At 40.9% G+C, this 25,375-nt stretch overlaps 1 protein-coding gene across 5 annotated transcripts in view; it reads left to right on the forward strand.

Moving 5' to 3' along the window:
• The first annotated feature begins 4,159 nt into the window (after positions 1-4,159).
• Positions 4,160-25,375, forward strand: part of psip1a (PC4 and SFRS1 interacting protein 1a) — a 167,486-nt gene continuing 146,270 nt past the window's right edge. For 4 of the 5 annotated variants that reach the window (XM_052544979.1, XM_052544982.1, XM_052544981.1 and 1 more), the window contains exons 1-4: positions 4,161-4,538; positions 20,206-20,299; positions 20,448-20,524; positions 23,071-23,209. In XM_052544979.1, the coding sequence (XP_052400939.1) occupies positions 20,228-20,299; positions 20,448-20,524; positions 23,071-23,209 (288 nt within the window). In that variant the 5' untranslated portion in view covers positions 4,161-4,538; positions 20,206-20,227. Of the gene's footprint in view, positions 4,539-20,205; positions 20,300-20,447; positions 20,525-23,070; positions 23,210-25,375 lie in introns of all 5 variants that reach the window. The other variant, XM_052544980.1, reaches the window with a different exon arrangement.

Genomic DNA, 25,375 nt, shown 5'->3' on the forward strand with positions numbered 1-25,375 from the left:
CAGGCGTGGGAGGAAATAGCCACAATTGTTTCATCGATTTATTTATTTTTTTCCTGGTTCTTGACGGACAAACAAATTTGTCAGATGTCCTTATATACATATATGTCTTGCCACTATCGGGCAAACAGGTCTGATCCTTAATTACTACAATTAGCCTGAATAATTTGTAAGCAAGATTTCACAATGATTTCCGTCATCTCATGTGTTAATATTTTTTTAATGTAACAATTTATGATTTGCAAAAATAACTGTTGCATCTGTGTAGATTACATGAGCAAAGTGTATGCGCGTTGTGCACGCTATACATTATGGTCAAGCATGCGCCCTTAAAATAGCATAATGAACAACGCGCAACGCGCCACTGACTTTAGACTAGGTTTTTTCTGGTCAGTGGCGCAATTGATTAATGGAACAGCAAAATAGCACCAGGGATTGTTTGCGCCGGAACACGCCTCCTTTTTTGCGCTGAACCGCCCAGGGAGCGCAAGTGCATTCACTAGTTTAGCGACGTGCTTCTGTGGAGGGAAAAGAGTGCTTTGCGCGGGTGCAAAATAGGAATGACACATGCGTCGGTGTACAAAGTCAATTGCGCTGGGTGCAAGATAGGGCCCTAAGGAAAAATAAAATAGTTTGTATTGAATTATTTGGTTGAATGTGTTATTGCAAGTTGAAAAAAAAATTGAGTTCAATGAACAAAGATTTTAGTACAGATAACTTGAAAATGTAAGTTATTGTATTTCAACTAATCTTTACAAGTCCAGGTTACTTGAAATAAGAAGTTAACTATGCCAACTAAACTTTTTAAGTTGAACAAACTTGGTAGATTAAGTCGGTAAAACTTAACTGAGTCAAAGCAAAAAGATAACTAAAAAGTTGAGTGAACACATTTTTTTTTACAGAGAGTCGACTGGAAACGCGACTGGCCCTGGCACGCACTAGCACGCCCGGTTTAAGTTCGCCAGTGGAAACGCGGCTATTGACTCCCATTCATTTTGTCGTCACTTTGACAGCAAATAACTTTACATCTGAGGTGTTTAAAGACTCCATTTGTCCATTCATTGTCTCTAAAGAAACACGAAAATGTATAAAAGGCCTCATTACCTTGTATCTTAAATTGTGGCCCCGTAGAGGCAAAAATAGGCTAACGATTGTGTCATAACCTGCGACTCTCTGTCGCACACTAGAGAAATTACCATGTGGACAGGAGGAGAAGCTCGCAGGCAATCTTTTACTGTCCATGAGGCTATCGGGGGGACATGGAGGCATGAAGTCAAGGGAGAAGCTGATAGAGAGTACATAAAAGCAACAGGACAAAATTATTCAACAACGTCTGCAAGATTCGGTGGGTGATTCAGATTTCTCTTGGCACAGCTATTAGAAGACTTACAATTTTGAGACAGGTTGCTCACGTGACATCTATGTCATCAAGCTCAGTTTGAGTCTGCGCAGTACATTCAACCCCCAGAAAGTGTGTGCTTCTAATTGACTTCACTTGCCTCCTTTGAATCCAAGGGTGTCGCTGTGTCCATTTCTTTTACTGTCTGTGGCTGTTTATAGCCTACCGTTAGCATTCTATATCTGACGGCTTCCTTTAGGCTTCCAAATGTATACATTTTGGATGAACTTGTAAAGATGATCTTGATAGAGAAAACGTCAAAGGGTCATAATTCTTTGTTGAACACAGATCTTATTTTTTGCGATTTTCCAAAAGTCTATGGGGAAAATGCATAGGCTTTTAGATTGAGGGAACCCATGTGCTGCTAACTTCTGGGTTGTCCTACAAAGTGACGTCATAACTTCGGCACTCATACTACTAATACCTGGAGGTTCTGCAGTGGATGCCGCAACCTTTGGAGATTCTAAAGCAGTATCCTCACAAAATAGGGCGAGTTCCAGCCGCGGCGCTACCATTGGGCCCCATTGGGCCCATTTAAGGTCCGGGCCCACCCATTTTGGCCCAGGCCTATGAGTAGTGAGTGATTTTCATTCTAGCGGTTCATCCAATAAGCAGCCTGAGGAAAGCTTTGAGCGAAAGCTTCTCAGCCAATCAGCGGCTTCTACCCCACCAGCAAGTGATCCAATGAAATGAAGGACGTTGGCGGACGTCATTCATTCAAGACAGACACAGACAGTTGTTCCGATATGAAACGTAAAACAAAACAAAGCAGCTTATTTTATTTTAAATTCATCAAGAAATGAGCATCTCAAGAGATGCTGTTTTTTGTAAGTCTTGTCGTCATTTCGCTGAAGCAGCTTATGAGGATAGATTCCTTAATACGGGCTTCAAAGACTGGAAACATTTTTCTGACGGTTGTGGCAAACATGAAGCCAGCAGGGCACATGCTGCAGCGCTGGGGAAAATGGATGGTTTCAAACAAAGTCACCAGCCAGGACGTGGAAATATTATTAACCAGCTGAACAACGTAACAAATGAACAAATAAATGGAGAGAGAAACAGAACGATTTCAGAAAGATTTAATTCCGTTTCAGTCTTTTTGTGTATTGAACGTTCATAGGAGATAAATGAAGTTAGCTTACTGCCAACAATTAAGGTGTATTTATTTGTCCGCTTGCCTTCAGCACTGAGCTGAGGACAGCGATACAAGTTGATGTCCTCCTCAGTGCCGCAGAAAAGCGCTGGACGGAGATGAAGGGAAACCCGGGGTTTTTTTTGGGGGGCCCATCCAGTTTTCTGGAGGCCCACCTACAATAAAAATCCTGGCGCCGCTACTGGCGAGTTCATTAACATTCTCTTTAACCTGACAGGAAATGTAGTCAAGAGTATAGTGGAACAGTATTTGTGGTCAGTCAGTAAATAGGAATCCAGCAAAAAAAGGTGCTTAAGTTGGGAACATGAAAAAGACAATTATTTTATTATTATTATTTTTTTTTTTTATGAGATAGTATGGAATTTGCCAAAGAGATGGTGTTAAATAATAACATAATTAATAAAGCAGTACCCTTAGCAGTAACCCTGCCATGGTTATTTCCTTAAAGCTGCAGTAGGTAACTTTTGTAAAAATGTATGTTTTACATATTTGTTAAACCTGCCATTATGTCTTGACAGTAGAATATGAGACAGATAATCTGTGAAAAAAAACAAGCTCCTCTGGCTCCTCCCAGTGGTACTATTGCCATTTGCAGGAATACCATCGCTCCCTTTTTTATGTGTTCAAAATTTACAAAATGTATATAATAAGTGAGTACACCATGAATCCATTTTCCAAACCGGGTTTTTAGCCTTTCCTGAATCACTAGGGTACACCTATAATAAGTGTTTATATTCAGACTATTTTAGATTGCTTCGGGGGCACCGTGGCGGAGTAACTCAGTACCTTTGTGATTCTTCATAGACATAAACAGAGAGAAGTAGATCCGGCTACAATGTTCTTCCGCAAGACGCAAGCAGTTCTGTTTATTAACCGCTAGAGCGTCAAAAGTTACCAACTGCAGCTTTAAGTATCAGTTGGTTTGGATTTACTTGATAGAGGTATTATAAGAATATAGCTAATATATCAGGAATTATAGAAGGCAGAATTATGACAATAAAGAATGAATATACTGCAATTTACACACATGGTTCCAAGAGCTTAAAATACAGGAAAAATGTTTTTATTTTATTTATTTATTTTTACCAGAATTAGGAATTTCATTGACAGTATATACAGTGGCTATAATAGCTGCCCTGTACTGGATCGAGGAAAATTGTACGAAGTTCAAACTCTAGCTCAACATTTATTTAAATGAAGTCAAATGTCATCAAAGAGCAGGCAGGATTGCATATGAAAATATAAAATTTTATTTAGACTTCAGAGAGTAAATGTGACAATAGCATATACCTAAGCACATTAAAGGGAAATAAGTTGCTGATGTCTTAGCTAAGAAGGCATGTAAGCTAGATGAGGTTATGAAATTAGGAAACAAAGTAATTAAAGGTATACTTAATAGTCATAATAATCATAATAAAAGTTGAATAAATTACCTAAGAAGGTAAAGAAACTGGCTTAATTAGCAGAATTTAAGAGTTGTATTATTATTATTATTATTATCTGTTAGGTAGTTAATCAGGCCCACACTCCTGTATCGTAGGTGGCGGTAATGCACCTTATGGTTGGATGCCGACCTCCGTTAAAACAAAGAAGAAGAAGAAGAAGAAGAAGAAGAAGAGTGTTGCCAAGTCCGCGGTTTTCTCGCGGATTAGCCTACTTTAACGCTGTTGCCGCTGGTTGAAGCGAACCCAGTAACGTCATATTTAACCAATGGAATTCGAATTAACCAGGGTAACCCCGACAAAAAAAAAACAAAAAAACAAACAATAACAAAAAACTAAACCAAACAACAACGTATAGTTTACACATTGGAACCCCCGCCCCCGGCCAAAACGCGATTGGGCTAGTTTTAGGCTAGTTTTGGGCTAGTTTTAAGTAGCAATTGGGCGGGTTTTGTTGTAAAGATCCTGGCAACCCTTGTGATAAACCTGTTTCGAAGAGAAGAGGAATAGACCGCACAATTGGGGACATCTTTCTCAAATAAACACGGTAATCACAAGTAATGACATATATTATATTTATATGAAGGTATATGAAGACGTATTTCAAAATTTAGTGCATGTGCATGCATGTAGCGTTAGTCACGTGTTTTTTGCGACGCACCGCTGAAGAAGAAACATATACGTTAATGTGCTAATGTGTGTATTTGCTATTTAGACAGTAATTATGCTGGTTAGAGAAAGCCAACATACTGATATTCTACATATTGTAGCGTTCTCAGACAAGGATGAGGCGTTTTAACCCTCAAACCGTATTCACTTTATAGCCCTTAATCCTGTAATTGTGGACAAATGTGGGCACAGAGGACTCAGGTGTGATCCTATTTTTTATTTATTATAAATGTTATATCTCTGTCTTCGATAAAGTTTTGTCTATCCATTTATGGTGCTTTTTTTTTAATTACCTCAAAAAGTACCATATTTTCTATGTAAATTATGCTCTAATGTAGATCATCGTTTATGTGTGTGTGTGTGAGAGAGAGAGAGGGTGATGAGCCAGGTGGATGATTGGATCATACCAAAAAACATGGTCAGACATTAGCCCCGCTCTGTCATAGGCTCATTGAATGCATTGTTTGTGTGTATGAGTGTGAGTTTTTGCCATGATGAGAATGTTGTACAGGATCAGCCCTTCATTTGTGTGTATGTTAGATATGCATTGTATTGGATCTATTAATTTATTTTTACAAAAAAACAAGAATGCTCTAAATTACAGTTTTTCCCATTCATTTCTATGGGTGCCCATTTTTGACCCAAATACAAGATTAAGGAGTTTTTTTTTTCACCCACTTAACATTGTAGAATTGAGTCAAAAAAATGTGTGTGTGTTCAGGAGGCAAACTTAGGAAAAGTAACCAAGTCTTGTACCGCTCAGATCAAGGGAAGTATTTTTTAAAAACAAATCAAAATTATTTTGCCCAAATTTGTCAAGAATACGGTTTTAGGGTTAATGAACAAGGGGTGTTTATCTGGGCTGTTGTCGGCCACAACCCACGCCGTACACACCCCGACTTACAAGAGAACCGCACTTGAACCAGCGAGGCACTCTTCTCCCCATCCTTTTTCTTCGTTTTCCCCTTACACACACACAGGGGCGGAGCCTCTTTTCAGATCCAACTCGAACATCCAATAACAGTTTGCAACACAAAAATGAATAAAGTGCAACATTAACATAGAGCACATTGTTATCTACAACACAACAACATTTTGAACATGCTACACTATGTTTATTATTGTTATCATCTTTATCACCATCAGTGGTGTAGTCGGGGTCATACGCACTATAAAAGCCGTATGCTTATTTAACGCTAAACCCAGGGATGTTGACTTGGAAGGATCAATATTTGCTTATACCCAGTTGTTTTGTAGCTTCGCATGTGCGTGAGTGCACGTGTTCGCAGCTGCAAATCAAATTATTCATCAACTTTGCTATATGGATTTTTATCCCCTTGTTCACACTCCATTCACATACTGGTTGTCATAGAAACAACACGCGGTTGGTTCAGCATTTCAAAGTTATTTTGCAATAGAGCATCACAGTCCCGCCCACAGCTGGTGCCGGAAGTAAAAATTCAATGCAATTTCTGCATTGACATTTGGGGTATAAGCCAGACTTAAAACCAGCTACGGCTCTACTAAACGATAGTATATGCTCATATAAACGCAAAAGGATCATGGGGCACTAACCTTGTTTTTATATAAATGCCTTTTATTCGCGATGTCTTGGCTAAGTACTTCATTACCCACAATCCTGAACAATCCCACAATCCCACAGTGTTGCATCTGATTGGTGGAGCCATAGACAGTAGGTGGAGCTTGTGAAACCGTCTGGTTAAACCCCACGAAGGTCCGTGAAGACTGAAGATTATTAATAAAAAAATAAAATAAAAACCTGTGTTGCGTTTTTGCATGGTAGACTTATCAGTGCAATCATGATCTCCTTGGCTGCCATGAGAGTTTTGCAGGGAGGTTGGTAACTTAGCTAGGCTACTGTAGCCTTCATATGCCATATGGTATGAGTTATATCAAGCATTTTATGCTCTGTCAAAACAATATTTAGCCTAGGCATACCTTTTTGTGCATTTACTGAACATTTGTGTTATGGCAACGACATGTGTTGACGACTGAGCGGTGATTGCAGTCAGGTACAAAGCACTGCACCATGTTGCTGACGTTATTGTTAACCACTTTCACACACGCACACAATATATAAAATACACGATAAATAAAAAAATCAACACATAATACCTTTATAAAACACTATTTATTTACACGATTGTAAATTCACTACATTCACTATATAAAATAAAATTCACTGGAGGAAAAAGTTCGCGCGAGCAGCCGTCATCAGATTTGGAAGTCGCTCAAAAGGCTCGTTGCCTCGTTCGCGGTTGTGGCTCCAGTCGAATTCAATGGGGCGCGGTGGTTTATGGGATGAGTAGTTCCTGCACTCAAAATGAAAATATGTACACAGTCTTGTACCTTTGACTTTTTTTTAATTTTCTCTTAATTTTTTCACTCGAAATGATATGTTATATGCTTATGAGTTCAGCCGTAGCTGGTTATCCTCACACATGCTCTAAAACTCTTTAGATATGGATTTTTCCAAAAGTCAATGGGACAAATGAATGGGAAATTTACTTCCGGCACCAGAGCTCTCTCGGGCTGAGGGCGGGACTGTGATGCTCTATAGACCAACGCAATTTTTGCGTCATCGAAGGTTAACGCCCCTTTTTTGGAGAAAACAAACGGATTCCCCTGATAAAGAACTCGCTCTAATTTCTTGATAGCAAAAATGGCAGAAATATACACACTCTCTTTGCGGGCTGAGGACCGAGGCATTTAAAGAAGCTACTGGATACGGTGTTTACAGAGGTTTCCCTTTGAAATGGTCGAAAACTGGATTAATAACCCCAGGCATTGGCCAAATATGGACATTTAACGTTACCATTATCTCGTGGAATCACCAAGTAGCCTATTTTTGTCATTAACATACTCACAGTATGATAAACTAGACGATGAGGCCATGTCAATAGGAGTCGGTGGTTTACTTGGATCATATTTCACTTGATTTAAGCTATTGACAGTTTTGTTGTAGTTAGAAATATGAAGCTGCTAGTAGCTACGTGATTAACGTTAGCTCTCATTAGGCATGCAACCTTGGCTGTTAACTGATTTTAAGTTTGAAATATTCGCAGGCTAGGACTAAACAATATAAATATTATACAATATCTGTTTGTAATTGTGTTTGACGGGCATGTACACTTCAGAAACAATGAAAAACAAAAGGTCCCTGGAGCGAGTTCTGTATAAGGAATCCATTTGTTTTCCCCCAAAAAGGGGCGTTACCATACGATTCGATACCATTCGAAGAGATTTGCAACCAAGTATTAAAAAATGAAAGTTTGATTTATGATTGTTAATCTGTCCCATTACTTTTGGTCCCTTAAAAAGTGGGATGTACATATACAAACTGTTGTAATTCCTACACCGTTCACCTGATTTAGATGTAAATACCCTCAAATTAAAGCTGAAAGTCTGCAGTTAAAGCACATCTTGTTCGTTTCATTTCAAATCCATTGTGGTGGTGTATAGAGCCAAAAAGATTAGAATTGTGTCGATGTCCCAATATTTATGGACCTGACTGTATATATATATATATATATATATATATATATATATATATATATATATATATTAGTGCTGTCAACGTCATCGATTACGAGTCACACTGTTTGTTTACATCTCGCGTAATGGCATACTGGGAATGGACAAATAAACAAAAGGACAAATAAAATGGCCCTTGGTTCACTTTGCAAAACCGATATGATGAACCACGGCAGCACAACTGGGATGCATGAGCACCTCAGAGGAAAACATCTTGGCGCTCTCCGGTGTTACGGTTTAACTGGTTACCGTGTGATCTGGTGACCAACTTCCTGGTTCATGTCTGATATTCTTGCGCTTGCGGCATTCTGAAAAGTTGAGATGTTTTTAACTCGATGCGGTGCGGATTTGTGACCGGCCCCTTAAAAGACACCTCAAGGAGCAAACCAGTAAAAAGGCAGGACATCAAAGTTAAAAGAATAAAAGGCTTTGTTTTATTAGGTTAAGAACAAGAATATTGCAGAGGGCAATCGTCGTATCTTCTCATGGCTCAAGTGAAAGGGGCAGGTAGCGTGTAATGGTTTCTCTTCAGTGAATGCTGGACTCCCCTTACGAAAATTAACCATGGTTTTACTACAAATAAAACCAAAAAACCATGGCTACTGTAGTTAAACCATGGTAACCACTAGGGATGTCAACGATTAATCGATGATCGATTAATTGTCGATAAGAGATGCAATCGATTAAGGCTGTCGATGGTCGGTTAACCGATTCAATGTTGGGCTGCGTGCGGCTCATGCGCACTCAACACGTGCGAGCGGCTGTGAGTGACGGTGACGATATATAAAAGCATCATCATTCATTCACAATGTACAAATTAAGCTTTTAATGTGATTTAAACTTTAAAGAACATTAAAATAGAAACAACATAAAAGTTCTTCAACATTAAATGCAATAGAAATGTAGTTACTAATCATTTCATCAGATAACTGTTTTATATCGTGCGCTTTGCAGGGCTGCGGGACACAGTGACAGGACAGGTAGTCTATTCATTCCTACAACTTGTTAATTCATTCCTACGAATTATTAATGTGGCAATTGTCCATGTTTCATTAATTTTGTTCCCTAAATAACCCATGATTTAAGTTAAATAAGGGAACAAATTAATAAATCGAACGAATTCTTAATTCATGAAATCTTTAATTTCCCTTCCCATGTTTACCACAGTAAGAGATGCGAAAACAGTTATTAAAAGCGAAAGATAATAAAATAAACCTGGGAAATTAGAGGGTTAGACTATGAAGATTTAGGAAAAGAAACAATGCCTAAATATACTGAATTTGTGGAAATTCGTGACCAACCGGCAAACCAGAACAAAGCCGCGTAAATGAAGACTATGGGGTCCAAAAGCATGGTCGCGATCTAACATTTTCCAGTTAACCTATTATTCCTCTAATAAACAAAGCTTTTATACCACACTTGTCATAATCAGATCTTATCATTTCTAAATAAATAATTGCTGGATTCAAAACAGCGATTAATAGGCGCTGTGACCGACACATTCCTGGAGCATTCAGTTTAAATAGACCGTAGTATACCGGTCCTCTCTGCTGTTCCAAGGACGTTTTTGCTCATATGAAGAGGATCATCTTTTCCGTCTATATGCGAATGCGTGTTAAGTACAAGCCTAGTTTACATTATAAATAATAGTTTAACATTCAAATACATTGCGAATATGGAAACATTTCGATTTGTGCCGAATGAGACATGAGCAATAACCTCCAAATAAATCTAGCCAAAGCCGGGCTCGCTCATCCTCGTCTGCACGCATGCACTGTCACGATCTAATGCGCTGTATGCCGGATTTTTAAAAATCTGACATTTTCTAGGACAGAATCCAGCAGGATCAAATTAATGTGAGCAACTGTGTTTTGGTGCAGCAGCGCCGATGTAGTTCACTTAATGTGCAGCGCAGTCACACACGCTCCACATTTCGGATAATTTTATACAATAATGTCAGTTGAAAACATTGCAATTGTGCTTTAAAATACAACAACGAGCACCACAAAACCATTTAAAGATGCGCGTTCAGCGTTCTCCGTGCGGGATTGGAAACTGTCAACAAAGTAAAATGACCTCAAAAGTATGGCGCGCTCTCTTCATTTTATCAAATGATCATAATCGCATCTATTCATTTTATAATCCTGCTACTAGCATTTTATTCAGACTAAAACCTCTTTAATTCAAGTGAGAAAGCGTTTTGTGTGTGGCTTTTGCACATCCTGTCATACCGCTGACTGCGTGCCTGCAATAGACGCATTTTACAGTATTATGGTTAACGATTAATCGCTTAATTGATCGTTAATTTAAACGACGATCGATCATGGAAATAATCGAAATTTGACATCCCTAGTAACCACAAATTAACCATGGTTTTGCTATATTAACCATAGTTTAACCATGGTATTTGTAGTAAATCTGTGGTTTTACAAATGGCAGTCAATACGCCAAAAAACCATGGGTTACTACAGTTTTACTATAATAAAACCATGGTTATTTTTCGTAAGGGTCTAGGCACATGGACGCTCAAACAGCAGAGCTTCACAACGGAACAAAGTGGACCTAGTAAATCCTCGACCAACAGGGATCCAGGCAGAGAGGAGGTTATGTATCTCACCAGCGTGGTCTCTGGACGGTGTCAGTCTCTGCAGGACTTTCTATCGACTCCGGTACTTTGCCCCACAAAGCAGAAGAGACTGGAAAACCTCTCTGTATAACACCTCTTCAATACACATAGAGTCATTTAAACAACTAGCCTCTCACACTATTCAAGGATCTGCCTCACTGCTTGTGTCTGAGCTTGTCTCTCTACAACTCCGGGTAGGCACCCTTGCTCCAGGTAGGCCTGAACTGCTGACGGATCACTGTCCGCCTTCTGCAGCCCCCTCCACCGTTGCGGGTCCCAGCCCCAGCTTGTGGCAATCTCGTCCTTATCAGTCCCGGGAGCCTCCACCGCTCTCACCATTAGTTCTCCGCCCACCTCAGGGTAGGACACCGTTTGTTGACCACCAACAGCAAACGCAGGGAGTCGGGAGAGTACGTCGGCTGTTGTATGTTCTCGGCCCGGGCCGATACTGTAGTTGGTAGTCGTAGTTGGCTAATTGGGAAGCCCAGCGTTGCTCCACAGCTCCCAGCTTGGCCGTCTGTAAGTGGACCAAAGGATTATTGTCCGTCACAACGAGTACCTTCGCTCCCCACTGATAGTCTTTAAATTTCTCACACATGGCCCACTTAAGGGCCAACAGCTCGATCTTAAAGGAACTATAGTTGGCGTCATTCCGTTCTGCTGGATGGAGACTCCGACTCGCGTAAGAGATAACCCTTTCCACTCCCTGTTGCCGTTGGCGAGCACTGCTCCCAACCCAAAGTTATTCGCATCTGTATACAGGATGAAGGGCTGGGTGAAGTCTGCATAGGCCAAAATGGGGGCCTGCAACAATTCTTGCTTGAGCGTCTGGAAGGCGGCATCACAAGCAGAGTCCCAAGCAACAACAGGGGGACCCTGACCTCGAGAACGTCCAGTTCCCATGAGCAGTTGGTTTATGGGTCTGGCAATCTTGAAGTCTTTAATGAATCGCCGGTAATAACCCACAAAACCCCAAAAGGCCCTTACTTGCCGGGCAGTCTTTGGGGGTTCCCACCTCTGAACAGCTGACACCTTTTCCGGATCCAGGGAGACTCCGGCAGTGCTTACGCAATGGCCCAAGAACTTTACCTCTTTCCGGAATAGCTGGCACTTATCCGGCTGCAGCTTGAGTCCATACCTCTCCATGGCCCTGAACACTTGTTCTAGATGTATTAAATGGGAAGCAAAGTCTGGGGAATAGACAATGACGTCGTCCAGATGCAGGATCCACCAGCTGCCCACCCAGGCACCGTTGCATCAGCCGCTGGAAGGTGGCTGGGGCGTTACAAAGGCCAAATGGCATCCTATCCCATTCAAATAGCCCAAAGGGGGTAGTAAAAGCAGTCTTTTCCCGATCCTCCTCTGCTACCTAAACCTGCCAATACCCACTGGCCAGATCCAGAGTCGAGTACCACGCTGCCTGGGTCAGTCCAGTGAGAAAATCTTCTATCCGCGGCAGCGGGAAAGCATCTTTCTTGGTTACCTTGTTTAACTTTCTGTAATCGACACAGAACCTCCAGGCCCCAGTCTTCTTCCATACCAAGACTATCAGCGTGGCCCAGGGGCTGCTACTCTCACGGATGATTCTTTTCTCCAACATCCCCTGCAACAGGGTACGGACCTCTGAATAGAGCGTTGGCGGGACAGGACGATACCGCTCTCGGCTTGGTATCGCATCACCCGTGGGGATCTGGTGCGTCACGATATCGGTACAACCATAGTCCTCATCATGGGTGGCGAACACATGTTGCCACTAATCCCAGAAAACCCAGAGCTGGCACTGTTGGCCCTCCTCCAATCCTTCCCCATGCAGAGGTTCCCCCGCCAGGTGGGCCGGCATCTCCTCTCCAGAGGGCCTGCTCTTTGATCCACCCGTACGATGGCCACCTCGACTACCGTGGGACATACTTGACTGAAATGAACTTCTTCTTCTTTTACTTGCTGGGGGCTCACCGAGGTAACTCGGGCCAACCGCTGGTGGCAATACAAGTTGACCGTATAGGGGTTCCCGTTCCGTACTCTTACAGCAACTCATCCCTGATGGGCTACAGCGAGTCCTCGGGCCACCTCAACAGACAATCCCCAATTTGGCTCAACAAGGACCCAACTCTCGGGCCCATGAGCCGGGCCGGCAACCGGGCCCAAACAACAGCTTTACTCTGTGCTGGTACGGACAGAGCGTAGCGACAGGCCACACGACCAGTATCCTCATGGTCCCCCTGAGTGCTAGCAGCCTGGATCCTTCGGCAGTCTGAAATAATACGTTCCCATTCCTGCCTCTCCCCCGTCGGGGATGCCCGAGCAGGTTTACAATGGATTAATTCCTCCCAGCAATCCAAAATAACATTCATGCCTAATAAGGCACGATGTGCCCCCAGACAATGGTCCCGGACGACAGCAACTACCTTCTGCTGCACACTGACGCCTCGGATCTTGAAATCGATGACAAGGTACCCGATGTAAGGGATGTCCAGTCCATTTGCGCCCCTCAGGCTAAGCCAAGGTGGTTCCGTCCCCTGTAGATGGTGAGCCTCGAAGAGCTCCTTTGACAGACACTCAGAGAACAACGTGACTTGAGAGCCAGTATCAACCAGGCATCGGACTTGGGTACCATTAACCTGGATCTCCACAACTGGGCAATGCCCAACCAAGTTGTCTTGAGGGGCAGGCAGGGGGGGGGGGGGGTCGATGAAAGGGGTCCCGACCACTTCACCCATAGTGGCTGGTAACTCTAAAAACCCCCTTGTGGGCCGTGTCGGGAGCTACATTGGTGACTATTATGCCCCGACTCTCCACAACTGTTGCAGATGGGTTGACCTTGGCTGTCCCACTGGAACCTGGGACCAGTCGAGCGAGCAGGGCAACGTCCTGGATCCCGATTCCATTCCGAGTAGGACCACTCCCGAGGCAAGGGCCTCGCACTAGATTGCCCTCGCCGAAATTATTCGAGAAGGATCCTAGACATTTCAGACATTTGCTCCCGAACATCTCTCATCAATTTGGCGTGTAGCGTCTGCCTCCAATCGGTCACTTCAGGCGGAATGGGGACACCAGTACCACTGGCGGCCATACAAACCGAGGGATCGGCTGTCTTGGCATGATCTATTTCCAAAGCCAAAGCCTCTCGACGCAAGTCCTCAAATGACAATGATGGATCTCGGCGAAGCTGTGAACGTAGATTCTGGCGAATGGGCCCTTCTTGGAGTCCCATAAGAAATTGGTCTCTTAACAAAGTCTCCTCCATTCCCAGACCGTGGTCTTGTCTCCCCTTCAATCGAGTAAACTGCTCTCGTAGTTGTAAGGAAAAGGCTCGCAGGGTCTGCCTGGGCCCCTGTCTACAATTGAAGAACTGAGCTCGAAGGGTAGCTACAGGCGGACAGGAAATCAAAGGCAGGCAGAGAAGAGGTTAATAGTATTTTACCAGCACAGCTGTACACTCACAGGGCTCAGACAGAGAAGAGGTTAATAGTATCTCACCAGCGTAGCTGTGCACTCACAGGGCTCAGGCAGAGAAGAGGTTAATAGTATCTCACCAGCGCAACTGTACACTCACAGGGCTCAGGCAGAGAAGAGGTTAATAGTATCTCACCAGCATAGCTGTACACTCACAGGGCTCAGGCAAAGAAGAGGTTAATAGTATTTCACCAGCGCAGCTGTACACTCACAGGGCTCAGGCAGAGAAGAGGTTAATAGTATCTCACCAGCGTAGCTGTACACTCACAGGGCTCAGGCAGAGAAGAAGTTAATAGTATTTCACCAGCGCAGCTGTACGCTAACAGGGCTCAGACAGAGAGGAGGTTACGTATCTCACCAGCGTGGTCTCTGGATGGTGTCAGTCTCTGCAGGACTTTCTATCGACTCCGGTACTTTGCCCCACAAAGCAGAAGAGACTGGAAAACCTCTCTGTATAACACCTCTTCGATAGACATAGAGTCATTTAAACAACATAGCTCAGTGGCCCCAGCATGGGAGAAAGTGATCAGCGGTGATTTGGAGTGAAAAGCAAAAACCACACATCCACACTCACATAAATTCACCAGAATACTGCAAGAACTCACTTGTGCTCACTTAAACATTTGGACTGCAAAATTGAACGGACTCACGGTGCACCCAAAGCATTCCTCTCACCATCCAGCTGGCATTTTCTTCCCAATGGATCGAATAAGCAGGGGCTGCACACAAGTCAGTTTAACACTGTTGTTCCCTGGCATCGAAGAAATCAGAAAGACGTTTTAGTTAATTTCCAGTTTTCAGACACGACTCAGCCTCCACAGCGGAAACGGCAGATCTTTCTCTTGTCTTTAAAATTACAAAGATGGTACTTAACTGTCCAATGTCGCCACGGTAATCATCAGAAGCCAATAAGGAAAAGAGTCGAAGCTCAGTCAAACTCACAGCGTGTTTTTCCACAATCCTCTTCCCCCACTTGAACTGTTAGAAGTCTTCACAACCTCTCCTCCACTGCCTGTATTCCTCTGAGTCCACGATGCCCCCCCCCCCGCTTCTCTCATTCAGAATGGCTTTTATAACCCTCTCTCCTAATACGTGTCCTAATCACAGATCATATTCCCATGCATCGCCACCTGACGTGGGTTTTCTCATCAAGCTTCGCCTGCCGCCATGATCTTCTCATAGGGAACCGGAACCGTTCTGGTGTTCTACTGTCATTGTTCTCCAGGGGAACATATCCCAAAAAGAAAAAGTTCCGCCAGGGCGCTTGTCACTCTGTGACAGTTTGTGATGCTAAAGAAAATCATGACGTCTCAGAAAACTGTAAATTTATGGCTACTGTGGTTTAATTATAAACGCTATCATAAACTCATATTTACCATTGTAAAATAATTTTCTTTGGCTCTTTATTATTTTATACTATAAAAACGTCAACCACATTGGTTGAAAAAAAATAAAGGTTGAAATATTATATTAGAAGTTGTACTTATATTTTTTTTTGTAAAGTTATTCATTAGCTAATTAAAAAAAGAACATAAGATTAATTTATTGTAAGAAAAATAATCGTTAGATTAGTCGACAGAAAAAATAATTGTTAGAGTAGTCGACAGAAAAAATAATCGTTAGTTGCAGCTCTTATATATATATATATATATATATATATATATATGTATATATATATATATATATATATATATATATATATATATATATATATATATATATATATATTAGGGGTGTCACAATTCTCCAAATCCTCGATTCGATTGCATTTTCGATTCTAAGGTCACGGTTCGATTCGATTCTCGATTTTTACATTTATTCTTTTTAAAGCACAGATTGTCATTTTTCAAACTAGACTTTTATGTAATATAATATCTGACCTTTGTTTGCAATGTACCACATTACACTGTCAAATTTAAAACTTTTATTAACAACATAATGTAACAATAACTTATATCTTTAGCCAATTGAAAACTTAAAATAAACTGCCATCCAGTTTCTCTTTTGTAAGTGCAGTCTTCTTCACAATAGATGACATTCAAGTTCATAACAAAACAAACAAAAACAATTAAAAATGACTAAACTAACCTACAAATATTACGATGTATCTATTTAAAAGATTAAAGATAAAACACTTGTTAAACACTTCACTGTCATTCATTTAGATTTATATATATATATATATATATATATATATATATATATATATATATATATATATATATATATAATGTATATATATATATAATGTATGTACAGTATGTGTGTGTGTGTGCATCATTACAGTCTGTAAAATGTTCATCTCTTATTACAAGACTCCAATCACTAGCAATCAGAAGAATTCCAGTTAATCAAGTATCTACAAAAGATCTACTCTATAAACAATGCATTAAATTACATTAAAGGAACACTCCACTGTTTTTGAAATAGGGCTTATTCACATTATTTCCTACATTTAGATAGGTGGGCAAATGCATTTTTGTGTCAGTGCATGCATTGTTTTAGTTTGACTGGGTTGGCGTTAGCTTAGCTTAGCACAATGAATGGAATCCTTTGTTGCCAGCTAGCATGGCCTGAGTAAAAGTGATCAAAAAATAAAAAAAAACCCCACCTAATTACTTCTTGTGGCCTGCGTATTCACAACGAGTACAAATAGCGATCCAGATTAACACTAGGCGATTTCCTAGGCAGATACTGACTTGGGACTATATTATGGGGAAGCACAGGCGAAGCACTGCTGCTTAGGCGAAGCACTGCTACTTCGGCGCAGAGATATCACGCAACACATGAAAACATCAACTCTATGTGAATACAGGTATAATATGGGTCGATCTATACATGCGTCATGATTAAAATAATCACTTACTCTGTGGACAGCTGTCCATTTGGTCCATTCGGCGTGGGGCGTTTTTTCCAGTTCACTTTGTCACACCGGAAAAAAAAATCGAGTACTGCAGAATGGATCAGTGCCTTGAAATCCTCTGTAGATGTGACACAACTTTGGGCACGCTCATCTTGATCTGACGTGTTGAGCCTGGTCATCAATGGCAAAAACATGTCCCACTCTCTACAGCACAGACACTCTATTTCCGTCGGCATAGATTGGCATATTCCCCCACATTCACACCACCAGTTCATGTTGGCTCTCATCCTCACGTCCTCAGGCTGTTGAGCGATCGCAACCTCCTCCTCCTGTCGTTCTATTTCCAAAGCATGCAGCTCGTCTTCTGTAAACTCTGGTTCAAATAGGTATGGTTCTGGTTCTTGACTGTCTGAGAAGTGACCCTCTTCGGCTCTCTCAAAATCAGCCATGTTCATTGCCATTCGTGTACTGTAAGGAAAATAGCCAGGCAGCTACTATTCACGCCGGTATGTTGACGGAAGTCGTGGGATTTCATGTGTTGCGTGATATCTCTGCGCCGAAGTAGCAGTGCTTCGCCTGTGCTTCCCCATAATATAGTCCCAAGCCAATATCTGCCTAGGAAATCGCCTAGTGTTAATCTGGATCCCTATTTGTACTCATTGTGAATACGCAGGCCACAAGAAGTAATTAGGTGGGTTTTTTTTTATTTTTTTGATCACTTTTACTCAGGCCATGCTAGCTGGCAACAAAGGATTCCATTCATTGTGCTAAGCTAAGCTAACGCTGACCCAGTCAAACTAAAACAATGCATGCACTGACACAAAAATGCATTTGCCCACCTATCTAAATGTAGGAAATAATGTGAATAAGCCCTATTTCAAAAAACGGTGGAGTGTTCCTTTAAAGACAAAAATAAATTAAACAAGCAAAAGAAATGATTACTCACATGTATCTGGCCCACTGATGAAGCATTGGGTCAAGTCAAGTGAATTATTAATCATTTTCTTACAGGCGTCGAATACTGACTTTAGGAAAAGGGGAATAACCAATGACATTTGAGATAACAACTAAAACAGCAAGCCCCGCCCCACGACTGACAAAAATAAAATTGTTCGCGCGAGCAGAGGTGAGATGACCGAGCGCGAGGATGTGGGCAATGAGCATGCGCGCGAGGGCTTTTATTGCGCGCAGAGTACATGTCACACGCGCGCGCGAGAGTTTGAAATGAGCTCGCGGGCTCCCGTTTCTTCGCATCCGATTCAGTTTTCCTCTCGCGGAAGCCATATAGCGCGCGCGCCAGCATCAGTTGAATGCTCGGTTATTTTTGTCATTGATTTGCCGTCATACAACATGGGGGCGTGGCAGCATCGACGATTCCATTTTTTAATTCGAAGTTTGAGACTTTAACTTAATTTCGATCGATTTCGATTTAAAATCGAAATCGTGACACCCCTATATATATATATATATATATATATATATATATATATATATATATATAATATTTAAGTTCAAAACACTGCAGTTTAGTGATTTCCGGTTAGCTACCGAATCACTCAATCACTGGATACAGAATTTTAGCGTAGATTTCATCCTTATAACGATGTAGCAAGTACATTGTGTGTTATGGGAAGTGTTCTCTGTTCAGGTTCACCTAATTAATGTAGCCTAAATTCTTTTGAACAGATTTGAATATTATAAAAGTGTTAATGTGTTATGTGTAAGCCAGGTTAAAGAGATTGGTCTTTAATCTACATTTAAACTGATAGAGTGTGTCTGCCACCGTAGCAACGCTAGGGTAGATTATTCCAGAGTTTGGGCACTAAATAGGAAAAATTATCTGCCGCCCACAGTTGATTATGATTGTCTGGGTTTTATCAAATGGCTAGAGTTTTGAGAATGCAGCGTACATGGAGGACTATAATGCAATAAGAGCTTGTTCAAATACTGAGGTGCTAAACCACTCAGGGCTTTATAAAAAATAAGCAAGATTTTAAAATCTATACAGTGTTTAATAGGGAGCCAATGCAGTGTTGACAGAACCAGGGTAATATGGCTATACGTCCTGGTTCTGGTAAGAACTCTAGCTTGTGCATTTTGGACCAGCATTTTGGACCTGTTTATTAAGCATGAAAAACAACCACCCAATAAAGCATTACAATAATCTAACCTTGAGGTACTGATGTAACTTGATTGTTATAATACAGTACGCATAGCGTAATTGGTGTGTTTTAAATGTCACTGTTAAGTTGTTTACCAGTGTAATGGGCTTATTTTTCTCATTGTTTCATAATTGAAAAAAACAAATAATGACAACAAATGTTATTAGATGGAATTTGGGTTAAAAGCATTAGAAATTAGGACATTTCTTATGGGAAGTAAGAGGAGTATTATGTAAAAATCAAAATGGTAAGGTTTAAATAAAGTAGAATGTATGCAAGATATTGCAAGAGTAGAGGGCAAAATGGAATGACAGGGAGAGAGAAAAAGGGAGAGATGGACGAGGTAGTCGGGTGGAATTATGCAGAGACACAACTAATGAAAATGTTGAAAATAAACACTGAGTTCAAAGCACAACAGTCTGACTCTTCTATCCAGTGGCTGTAACCGATAGAGAAAATAGCCAAGAACCTTCGGATAATAACCTGTAACCATGAACTTTTAGCAACTTGGTATGCACCTAGTATTACACAGCTTACTGTATTTTAAAGAGGAATGTGTGTAGTATATGTAATGTTGAAACTATACATTTATATTGTTTCCCTCTGTCAAAACAGTATGCATAGACATACCTGTCTGAGTGCAAAAAATGCTCTGACATGGTCAAGTGCGCTCTTCACATTTTGAATTGTCACCACTGGCCCATAATGCAACATGGAACATTACTAAAAAGATTTTACTAAGAGACTTACCAATCTCTGTGTACAATGAACATCAATATGCTGACATCTTTCTGAAGCCATTTTAACCCCCTGTAATTTGGCTCTGAATCTCAGGTGAAAAATCAGAATTTTTCAAATAATGGAAATGTTTTGATATGTCTCAAAGGAGGTGATCCATCTGTCGGGACATGGCTCGGGATTTCAAACCTGGTGATCTGATTTTTGCTAAAATGAAGGGTTATCCCCACTGGCCTGCAAGGGTGAGAAAACACTACCAAATTACCTTTATTTTTATTAATAACTCATTACAATCAAATGCTACTGTCTTAAGAATGTTTAGTGCTTTGCTATTTATGGTTTATCTATGCTGCTGTTTCATGTTTAATATATGCTACTGTCCCACTTCAGATTGACGAGATTCCATATGGAGCTGTCAAACCATCAAATATAAAGTTTCCTATCTTCTTTTTTGGCACTCATGAAACGTAAGTAGAGATTAGCCAACAAATTTACTTAAGTGTTGTAGAGTACAACGGGGCTATAGGCCCACCTTAAGAAAAAAGGTGCTATTCATCGTGCCTAAAATGTATAATTGCAGAAGAAACATATACATTGTATTAAACATTAATGGAGCAAGAGATTTTGCGTGAAAATATATATATCTTTTAAGTAATAAAGTTGTTTATTTTATTTAAAAATCATATAAATGTATGAGGTGGCAAGGGGGCCTTTAACACATCATTTAAATATACTGTCATTAAAATGTTAATATAGAAAAATATATTTAAAAATACAGAAACAATCTAAGACTTTTTCTATGTACACAAAAGGCCTATTGCTCTTTGTCTAAATCTGTTTTAGGGTGCACTTCTCCTTTGCCGAGATAAATCCATCCACCTCACAGGTGTAGCAAATCAAAATGCTAATCAGACAGCATGGTTATTCAACAGGTGTGCCTTAGGCTGGCCACAATAAAAAGCTACTCTTAAATGTGCGGTTTTATCACACAGCACAATGCCAAAGATGTCGCAATTTTTGAGGGAGCGTGCAATTGACATGCTGACTGCAGGAATGTCCACCACAGCTGTTGCCCATAAATTGAATGTTAATTTCTCTACCGTAAGCCATCTCCAAATTGCGTTTCGGAGAATTCGGAGTCAGTACATTCAACTGGCCTCAGAACCACAGACCATGTATAAACACACCAGTCCAGGACTTCCACATCCAGCATCTTCACCTCCAAGATCGTCTGAGACCAGCCACCCTGACAGCTGCTGCATCCTCATCGGGGTCTCAACCTGACTACAGTTCGTCGTTGTAATTCGATGGTGTCTGGTATTCTGGAGATGTCACGGATGAATATTGGTTTTCACTATAAAGGCAGTGGCAGTGTGTATGGCATCATGTGGGTGAGCGGTTTGCTGATGTCTACATTGTGGATCGAGTGGCCCATTGTGTTGGTGTGGTTATGACATGGGCAGGCATATGTTATGGAGAATGAACACAGGTGCATTTTGTTGATGGCATTTTGAATGCACAGAGATACCTTGATGAGATCCTGAGGCACATTTTGTGCCATTCATCCACGACCATCACCTCCATCACCAATGACCATCACCAATGCCCCGTGTTGCAAGGATCTATACACAATTCCTGGAAGCTGAAAACATCCCAGTTCTTGCATGACCAGCATACTCAACGGACATGTCACTCATTGAGCTTGTTTGGGATTCTCTGGATCAGCATATACGACAGCGTGTTCCAGTTCCTGCCAATATTTATCAATTTCGCACAGCCATTGAAGAGGAGTGGACCAACATTCCACAATCAACAACCTGATCAACTCTATGAGAAGGAGATGTGTTGCATGAGGCAAATAATGGTCATACCAGATACTAACTGGTTTTCAGACCTCCCAAAACAGTAAAATTGCACATTTTAGAGTGGCCTTTTATTGTGGCCAGCCTAAGGCAAATCTGTGCAATAATCATGCTGTCTAATCAGCATCTTGATATGCCACACCTATGTGGTGGATGGATTATCTCAGAAAAGGAGAAGTGCTCACTAACACTACCATGGCTAGCAGCCATGTCACCCTGTAGCCCAAAACTGGTTACCCACTGAAGCTAAGCAGGGTTGAGCCTGGTCAGTACCTGGATGGGAGACCTCCTGGGAAAACTAGGTTGCTGCTAGAAGAGGTGTTAGTGAGGCCAGGAGGAGGTGCTCACCCTGTGGTCTGTGTGGGTCTTAATGCCCCAGTGTAGTGATGGGGACACTATACTGTCAACAAGCACCGTCCTTCGGATGAGATGTTAAACCGAGGTCCTGACTCTTTGTGGTATAAAAAAATCCTAGGATGTATTTAGAAAAGTATAGAGGTGTGACCTCGGTATCCTGGCCAAATTCACCCATTGGGCTCTGACCATCATGGCCTTATAACAATCCCCATATCTGCTGATTGGGTTCATCACTCTGTCTCCTCTCCACCAGTAAGCTGTTGTGTGAAGGCCGTTCTAGCGCATTATGGCTGCCGTTGCATCATTCAGGTGGATGCTGCACACTGGTGGTGGATGAGGAGAGACCCCCTGACAATGTAAAGAGCTTTAAGTGCTCAGAAAAGCGTGTACCTTTTTTATACATTTTTTAGGCCTTTTGTGTACATAGAAAAAGTCTTAGATCTTTGAGTTCAGCTCATGAAAAATGGGACCAAAAACAAAAGTTTTGCATTTATAATTTTGTTTAGTGTTTTAATGATTGTTATGTCCTGTGCGCCTTTAGTGCATCTTGAAAAACGGATGTTTTGGAAAGTGCTATGCCACGTTTTATTTTTTTTTTTACATCTAGTGGTTAAGATGAACATAATATCAAAGATGCTTTTTTACCCCAGGGCATGTATTGCCCTGTTGTACCCTAATGTTGTGGAGCTTCAAATGGTCAAAATTGAAAAAGGCAAGTTAATTTAATTTCTGATCCTGCAATTGAGTAATGGTTGAACAGATGTGATTTATATGCTCTCTGTTTAAAATTTCAGAGCATTCTTGGGTCCAAAAGACATCTTTCCATATTTGCCTAATAAAGACAAATATGGCAAACCTAACAAAAGGAAGGGGTTTAATGAAGGCTTGTGGGAAATTGAAAATAACCCTAAAGTGGAGCTTAACGGACATAAGGTACTGTCACCTTGCCTGTTGTTGTTGTTGTTGTTTTTTTTTTGCATGAAGTAAAATGCATATCAAAACCTGCCACAAATGCATAAAACTCAATAATGCACAAATGCTGGCAAGAAATCCAAATACATACTAGGCATGTCACAGTCTATTGTTCTATATTAAAATAAATGCTGAAAATGCTTTTATTATGATGGTAATGCATTAACTAACATTAACAATTAGGGCTGTGCAAAAAATCGAATGCGATTTTTTTTTTAATGCACATCTCATCAGTAAAGACGCTCCTGTAATTAGAAGTAAATCTCCAGGACGTGCGTTCAGATCATGGTTGCCAGGTTTTCACAACAAATCCTGCCCAGTTGCTTCTCAAAACTAGCCCAATCGCGTTTCCAGGAGGTTCCCCGATAAAAAATTGGTTTCCGGGTTTAAAATATAAGTTTTATGGCATGGTTCCCGTGGTAAAATTTGCATTTTAGGGTCTAAATATCACGTTATTGGTATTGTCGCTTCGACCCGCGGACATGAAAAACAACCACAGACTTGGCAACCATGCCAAAAACAAAAAAAACAAAACACGTATATTTTAACCCCGGGAAGCAATTTTTTTTTATCTGGGAACCTCCTGGAATCGCAATTAGTTCTAGACTTTTGAGAAGCAACTGGGAAGGATTTGTTGTGAAAACCTGGCAACCCTGATCTGAACACACATGCTGGAGATATACTTCTAATTACAGGAGCGTCTTTTTCTGATGAGATGTGCATGAAAATCGCATTAAATTTTTTGCACAGCCCTATTAACAATGATAAATACCTATATTTTGTTACAGGATTTCCCTGTATTCTTTTATAACATCGGTTAAAAATACAACTGATCTTTGTTTGTCCATGTTAGAGCAAGTCAAAACTTAACTGCCTTTCAGTATTCAGTGTTTTTGTTGCTCTTTTTTTAATATTTCTGTAAATTTTCAGTTCATGTATATTGCAGTCTTTGATCAAAGTTTTGAATGATCAGCTGATCAGGGGATGTCGAGTTTGAATAACTCAATTTATTTGGAAGCAAGGTTTTACAGGTCACAATGCAAACAGGAGAAGCCTCGTGTTTATTGTCATTATGATCGCAGATGACAACATCAAGCATCAACCAAGGATCAACCATGTTTATGTAGGCTACTGCAGGCTATGGTTAATTAACATTTGCCCAGTTTAATATGGAGTGGCACTGAAATGTAGACCTTTATTTATTTATTTTTTTTGACTTGCATTGTACGTGACATGAGAACAGTCCACAATTTAGGTTTGTACATTAGCACTGACTCACTGACATTAGCTAGTTTTAGCCAGAGATACCTTGCTGAAGAACAAGATGACATTTATGTTTTGCTTGAGCAGAATAAATGAATTTGAATGGTTACGGACATTTTGTCTTGTTTGCGTTCAGAAAATGGAATGGAATAAAATTAATTCCATTGCCCATCCTCTCAGGATACCTGAAATCAGTGATTCAATTTCCCCGGGCACATAATTTTTCCATTTTTGTAGCATAAACTTCATCAAACTTCTAGTGTTTCTCTATTGCACTTAAATCTTAAAGATGTCTTGAGTTCCGCTCCCCATGCAACTGATACTCGAGTGCCATTGGCTCATCTGCATTTGAGGGGAGGAGCTTACCGATAGGTCAATTAATCTAGCTGTTTAATCCTTCCTTGTTGAGTCATGTAGTACTATCATATTCTGGATCAGGAGATGACTACTCTTCAATAAAAGTTTAATTGATTTGAGATGGGTGAGTTTGACAGTGTATCTTTTGGTGCTTTTCCACTGAGTGGTACGGCTCAGTTTGCGTTTCCACTGCAGTTGAGTGTGGCTTTAGAGTGGGCAGGATTATTCACATCATTATTATTGTGCTGTCTTTACTGCCACTACTCCTGAAAAACTTTTTCATTCCGTGTCACCCCATCAAGCTCTTGCCGGATCCGCTTCGACGAAACAGCCATTTTTGGTTGTTAAAAGAGGTGTGCTTGTACAAAACAGTTGGGTTCAATCCTTCGCTGGCCTTGCTGATTTAAATTATGTTCTGTTGTGTTTGTGTCGCAAGTTCAGTGGCGCAGGTAGTGGCAATACTCTTTGGCCAATCAATGATCAGCGGAGATTACACATCACGTTTTG

The sequence above is a fragment of the Carassius gibelio genome, chromosome B1, assembly GCF_023724105.1.
Source record: "Carassius gibelio isolate Cgi1373 ecotype wild population from Czech Republic chromosome B1, carGib1.2-hapl.c, whole genome shotgun sequence".
In the NCBI taxonomy this organism is placed as follows: Eukaryota; Metazoa; Chordata; class Actinopteri; order Cypriniformes; family Cyprinidae; genus Carassius; species Carassius gibelio.